This window comes from Egretta garzetta, unplaced genomic scaffold (assembly GCF_000687185.1).
Source record: "Egretta garzetta isolate BGI_Z169 unplaced genomic scaffold, ASM68718v1 scaffold906, whole genome shotgun sequence".
In the NCBI taxonomy this organism is placed as follows: Eukaryota; Metazoa; Chordata; class Aves; order Pelecaniformes; family Ardeidae; genus Egretta; species Egretta garzetta.
In genome coordinates, this window is record NW_009259870.1 from 122,510 (window position 1) to 129,167 (window position 6,658).

General features: G+C 58.1%; 1 protein-coding gene across 1 annotated transcript in view; it reads left to right on the forward strand.

Moving 5' to 3' along the window:
• AR (androgen receptor) overlaps nt 1-6,658 on the forward strand; it is a 26,758-nt gene that overhangs the window by 14,776 nt on the left and 5,324 nt on the right. The window contains 1 exon segment of the mRNA XM_009640113.2: nt 4,350-4,637. Coding sequence (XP_009638408.1) covers nt 4,350-4,637 — 288 coding nt within the window.

Below are 6,658 nucleotides of genomic sequence, written 5' to 3' on the forward strand. Positions count from 1 at the left end.
TGGCTGGTCAGATGTGCCAACATTTTCATTTACATACTGCCACCAGTGATGGGCAGGGCCTCCCGGAGCTGCTGGAGTGTTGTCCTGAAGACCATGAAAAGGTTCTGGCTTGTTGCTCGTCGAGGAGCAGTGGTTTTAATTTTGTTTCTCCCCAGAACCGTGCTTACAGCTCAGGTACCACACGCACGCCCCGTCGGCAGGGCAGGAGCCGCCAGCTCGCTCCTTTCCTCGTGGTAGCAAGCGGAAAAACCAAACATCCCGCAGGGCCATGCAGTCCTAAACCCTCACGGCATCAACCCCGTGCGCGGCCTCTGACCGCCCTTTGCTTTCGGTCCCCTCCGTCGCGGGCGAGCAGTCGGCAAACGGCAGGGTGCTGCTGCTGCCACCGCGCTTCGGGAGCGATGGGTACGGGCACCTGCAGAGGCGCACCTCGATTTCGGAGCACCAGGGAGGGGCTCCATCCACCTGATGCGACCACGCAGGCCGTTTGCTTGCCGAAGTTGCCGGGCGGCTCTCTCCATCGTGGCTATCTCCCAGTATCCGCTTCGCCAGTTCTGCCCCCAGCCCCGGTCCCCCAGCCCAGCTGGGAGGGAGCGAGGGCAGAGGAGCCCGTCCCAGCGCCCTGCCTGCCCCCATGCCACCTTGCCGCGGTTCTGGTGACAGTCATTTTCGTGGCCATGCGTAGCCGTGGCTTCCCAGGAAGCTGGGAGCCTCCTCCGGGACCCTTCCCTTGTCTGCCTGGGAGGGCCGGGACCCGGCCGCCACCACTGCCCTGCCCGCGGGATTGCTGGGCTCCCGAGCTGGGGGATGGGGGTGAGGAGCCAAACCCAGCTCCCTGGTCTGCAGCCAGCAGAAGGGTTTCGTAATGCCGCCCAAAACAAGCCTGCACTTTTATATATAAGTGCTTTTTTTTCTGGTGAAATTTCCTTCAGTAAGAGAAGACACACGGCAGCATAACCTTCTTCTGCAGGACGCACTGACAAAATTAATGCTAATACTGATAGCTCCCCCTCCCTCCCGGTTTTTTTCTAAGCTCTTTGGGTCACCCTGACCTGTTCTGCCTGCTCTGGTTTACATTTGTTTTGAATGTCGGTTTAAAGGCAATTGTTAAAAACATGCGTGCTGTGAGTTTGTCCACGGTTCTTTCTCCCACACCAGCGAGGCAGAGCGTTTGGAAGCGCTTCCAAGCTCCCAGCAGTCGGTTGGACTGCCTGTGACTTCCCAGGCGCTTGCAGGGCGTAGCAGAGCCGGCTGTGACCTGCAGCTCCGGGTGTCCAAGGGGGGGGCACACGGAGCGCCTGCTGTAGGGCGCTCTGCTTTGGCATGGAACGGCAACGCGTCGAAGCACTTCGCTATCGATTGAGATCACCCTGACCTGCCGGCTGAGATCCATTAAACAGGATCTTCCCTCCCGATCAGCACGTAAAGACCAAGGGAAGGAGAAAAAAAACTGAAAAAACAACAAAAAAGGGATAATGCCAGTTTTGTGGGCTCAGTTCTGCTGGTGCATGGTCCTGCCTCTCCCACAGCACCAATTCCTACTGCGAGTGCAGGTGCCTGCATGGCTGCACGGATCCTGCCACCCCCCTGGCAAGGGATGCGTGCTGCTGTGCCCTGGCTGCACGGATCCTGCCACCCCCCCTGGCACGGGACATGTGCTGCTGTGCCCTGGCTGCACGGATCCTGCCAGCCCCCGCTGCACACAGAGCACCTGGACCCCTCCATCCTGCTCCAGCCTGCGCCCTGCACATCGCTCCGCCAGCGCAACTCCTGCTGATCTGCAGAGCTTTTTAAGGCGCCTCCGGCTCGTTTGCTGCCGGTGTGTTGTCACCTTGGCGTGCCAGGTCCCATAGGCTGTTCCCGTTGCGAGAACCCAGCGCCCCTGCCCTCGCCGGAGCTGGCAGCCCGCCTGTGTACCTCCAGCCTAGCGGCTGTGCTCCGTGTAGGTCCTGTCCTGGGGCAAAACCTCCCAAACGGGTACAATTCAGTTCACTCCATTGGTGGCAGGGCTCGAAAACTGCTGTGCTAGCCGCCGGCAGGCTGCAGAAGCCCAAGGCACGAGGCGTGCCTGTATGCAGCCCTAATTCAGGTCCAGTTCCTGCGGTTAAGGCAGAGCTCCTGCCTTACAGAAACACTTGCTATGGATGTAAGCGTTGCCAGCAGAGGAGAACCTGCCACGTTTTGCCACACGGCTGCAGTAGCTCGTTCCGTTCAGCATTGGGATAGATGCACCTTGTTTTTCATCTCATCTTGTCTGTCCTTGATTTCCAGGAACTGCGTCTTTAGCAAGCCTGTGCTTGCCAGATTGAAAAAAATACTGAATTTCTGTCCCTGCCCTGGGTATTTGTTGGCTGTGACTTAACCCTTCAGCCTGCTGCATAGCCACCAGGGTAGAATTCTTTACGCCCTTTCTCCGAGGTGCATTGCCCCGTCTTTACTAGTCTTACGGCTTCCGCAGTCGGCAAACACCTCCCTCGTACGGCGAACGTCTAGCCACGGTTTCCCGCTGTCAGCAGCGTCACTGCTTATGGGGCCAGTAAGATGCTCTCCAGGCCAGCGTTTTCCTCCTCCTGGCGCAGGATCCTGTTAGCCCTGTGGCCATCGAACCATCCTGCCAGCTCAGGCCTCCGTTTTCCCGTCAGCTTTTGCTGGGAGTCCAGGCTGCCAAGGCTGGAGTCCGACATTGGTTGAGTACGGCTCTTTTTGGGCTGCTGGCTGTATCTGCTTACAGCGACCTGGGCTTTCACAGGCCGAGCTTATCGGCAGACCCTACGCAGCCCGCCCAGCTGCCGGTCCTTAATGTTCATTGCTCTTTTCCCATCTCTGCGTTGTCTTGCAGGCTGTGGTAGAAACGGCCAATTTTCGGAATGACTGTAGAGCTTCACTAGCAAAGGGCCGGGAACTGCACTGGGGTCAGCCCCAGTGCCTCCTTCCCGAATTAACGGCAGGTTGTTTGGGAAGGAGGGATTGGCGTTCCGCGCTCCTCTCCTCCTGCGCTGCTTGTCGAGAGCAAAACCTGAACGCGGCTTCCAGGGAGAGCGGTGCTGTGCCCCCCCCGGGGGGCTGAAGCGCGTCACGCTGCGCCGCGGCCCTGTGTTCCTCCTGCTCTCTCTTGTTTTTATTACTCTTCCCTCCTCCTTTTTTACCGAGCAGCCGGTCTTAATTGCTCTTACAGTAGATCATCCAAAGTACATTACTTAAAGATCAGCGCTTTGAATTGATTTACAAAGCTGCACTTTAACTTGACATTTTTATGTTCGGCTGCTTATTTTTCTAATTACAGCTGAAAGGAAATTTGAGATAAGCATCATGTAATGAAGGAGCCAAAACCCCAAGGACAATTGGTTTGATGTTACATTCTCTGCTTGAATTAAGTGATGGGCTTTTTTTCTCTAACTAATTAGGGGCTGTGGAGTCGGAAAGGGGTGAGACCTGTTCCCATCTGCAGGAGCCTGCAAACCCGTAGGTACCCAGTGAGGTGAACGCTGACTCCCCAAGGATTCTGGAGGTGCACATCAGAGCTCCTGGCACATCTTGCTAGCAGGCTGGCAGCTGCAATTAAGAGCCGGGCGTGCAGGAGCAGCGCCTCGTCGTGGTGGCAGGGGCAGAGTCGAGGGCTGCCTGCAGCCCCAGCCCCACGAGCCCACCCTGCAGATGCTCCTCGGGGAGCTGGCCAGCATAGCAAGGCCACCCCTGCTCCTCGTTGGTGGGCCGGCTGGGGAGACGCCAGGGAAGCAGCTGTGGGGCACCTGCTAGCTTCCAACCTGTATTTCCCATGATAGATCTGTAGAGTAGCGACCCAGCTGGGAGAGCTCGGCTACAGGGCAGTGGGGCTGCAGGAGCCCCGGGCAGGGAGAAGGCTTTCCACGCGGTTACAGCCCACTTCCACTCTGGCCTGGGATGGAGCAATCCCACTTGAGCATCCTGGTGCAATGGCTTTTTTCTCTGGAACGTGTCCATCTAGTGAGTTTATTTCCTTGCGTTGCTTCCCTTCTTAATTGCATGTGAGGAGCTGTTTGACTCGAGCCACCTCTTCCCTCTTTTCCCCAGTTCTTCCTCTCCATTTCTAAGTGGGCGTTAATGCCAGATGGGTCACAGCTGAGGATGTAAACCATGCTGGTTCTTTTCTACATAGGAGTAATGGGCGAAGGGATTTCCGTGTGCAGTGCATGCTCCTTTTGTCCTTAGGCGAGGTCTGCGATGCTGAGGCACTCCGGGCGGTGCGCACTGAAGGGGTAGCTGCTGCTGGCCATCGGCTTCCCTGTCCTCGTAAATACAAGTGATGGAGCTGGCAGCCAAGAAACCTTGAGCTTTTTTAAGCTTCACACTAAAATCTCTCATTTCCACAGCCCGCAAGCTGAAGAAGCTGGGTAACCTGAAGACGCTGGATGATGGGGAGGCAGCCAGCTCGTCCAGCCCCACGGAGGAGCAGGCTCCCAAGATGGTGATGACTTGCATTGATGGGTATGAGTCCCAGCCCATCTTCCTCAATGTCCTGGAGGCCATTGAGCCTGGCGTGGTGTGTGCCGGCCACGACAACAGCCAGCCGGACTCCTTCTCCAACCTGCTGACCAGCCTGAACGAGCTCGGGGAGAGGCAGCTGGTCTACGTGGTCAAATGGGCAAAGGCCTTGCCAGGTGAGGAGGAAAACAAACAAATCCCGACCCATCCCCACTGTGTCCTAAAGCCCCTCGCTTGCATCGCCTGGGGCGGGTTTCGAAGGAGGCGGTCTGCAGCCCCTGCCCCACCGTCACGCAGCTCCACGGTGAGCATCTGCGAGGGTTGTCTGCTGTGGGTGGCTGGTCGGTGGGAGGGCTGGCCAGGGGGTGACCGAGCATGTAGAAACTCGCGCTTTTGGGTCTGTCCCTGCTGATGGTGACCCCCGGCACGCAGTGTTGCGTAGGCACGCATCCGCTTCCCTGCGCGGGAAGGGCTGTTGCTGGTCGGGGGCTCAGGGTCTTGCTCTCTTCCTGCTCTCCCTGTGGGGGTTTTGCTCCCCATCCAGGGCTGTGTCCACCAGCCCTGCAGAAGCCTTCCCTAAGCACGTGTGAGCCCCGTCCCGAGACCCACGTGGAGTGGCGAAAAGGGTCGGTTCCCCAGGCGAACCAGAAGTGTGCCGCTTCATGACGTGGAAGTGGGATGGGGGAAACCGGGCTGGAGGTGGCCGAGGCTTGAGAGATGGGAGAGGTCCTACCTCACCATTTTTGTGTTTCACAAGCCGACCAACTGTAAAACAGCAAAAGAGAGACACAAAATCTCAAGGGGATTCCTCCTCGCAGTCGGGCTGCTCCCGTGTGACAGGCTAGAATATATCTGTGATGCGTTCAGAGTCGTGATACGGGAGTCCGTTGGGACTGGGAAGTTCCCAGATGGTTATCAGGTGCTGTAAATGAAACCAGCCCGGTGATAGATGTGTGTCGTTGAATACGCTCCTTGTTTCCGAGCGTCGAGGCTACCGGTCCGTAACATGCTGCCGGTTGCGTGTCGTGATCCTGCCAGCCGAACGAGTGGAATTACAGCAGGCTGAGGTCACTCTGGGCGCAGCAGATCCTGATCACCTTCCAGCATCCCTGAGGCTGGGGCGTGGGGGCGATGCCAAGCTGCCTTCCTCACCCTGGCCCTGTTCCTCATGAAGTGCCCCAGAAAACAGGGATACTACTTCTTATGTGTGGGCGATAGGACCGAAACTGAGGCAAAATAGGTTTGCCACTGTATGCCAAAGCCTGGCGATGAACTGCCGTCAGACATTTGACATTCCCAGAAATGGAGCAGTCCCCCGGGAAGCGGCTGGACGGGTGGTCCGGGGGGGCGTTAGTCTGGAGAGGCTTAAGCGCAGAATAGCCCGTTCTGTGTCTTAGCTTCTTGAGTCAGGAAAGGTTCCCCTACGTTGAGAGCCCAGGGACAGATCATGCTTTCCGTTCTGGCTTATCTACATCAGACATCAAGATTTCTTCAGAAAAATGCATGGAGACGCTGCCGCACCAGACCGGCGACCCGGGGGCTGAGGTTGTAAAGCTGCAGTAGTGCTAATGGAAATTGAGAGCGCTTGGAAAAAAAATTTTCATCATAAACACCCCCTTATCAAAGGCTTTTACTCTCCTGCACTGCACCCATCTCTGACCACATGGTACCGGTGCTGCACTGCTGCCTCCTGGGGCCGGTGCCCGCTCTGCCACGGGCGGCCCGCCTCTGCCCGGCTGTTAAATCCCCCCAGGGGTGGGGACTCTGCCCCTTCCCCGGGTAGCCCATTCCAGAGCCCGACAGCCCTTTGGGGCAGGAATTGTTCCCAGTGTCACCGCTCTGGGCAGTCACAGTGAGCCCGCAGCCCCCTCCGCCGGCCAGGGGCTCGCTGACGGAGGCCAGCTCTCCGGCGTGGGCACGCTGTGCTGGGATGCTGCCTGGAGCTGCGGAGCCGGCGCTGGCCTGGCCACCAGCATCCCCGTGCCGGCAGCGGGAGGCAAAGCCAGTTTGTTTTCCCCCGCTTTCTCGCAGCCGTTCCCTGACGTGTGCCAGCACCGGGGGGTTCAACAGCAATAACCACAAATTCGCCGCGTAGTCATTCTCCTGATGTTTTCCAGGGAAGGAATAAACAACGGCAGCGCTGGTGCTGTGCTGGTGCCGCAGGCGGTGGTCGCGCAGCCCCTCCACCGAGCGGTCC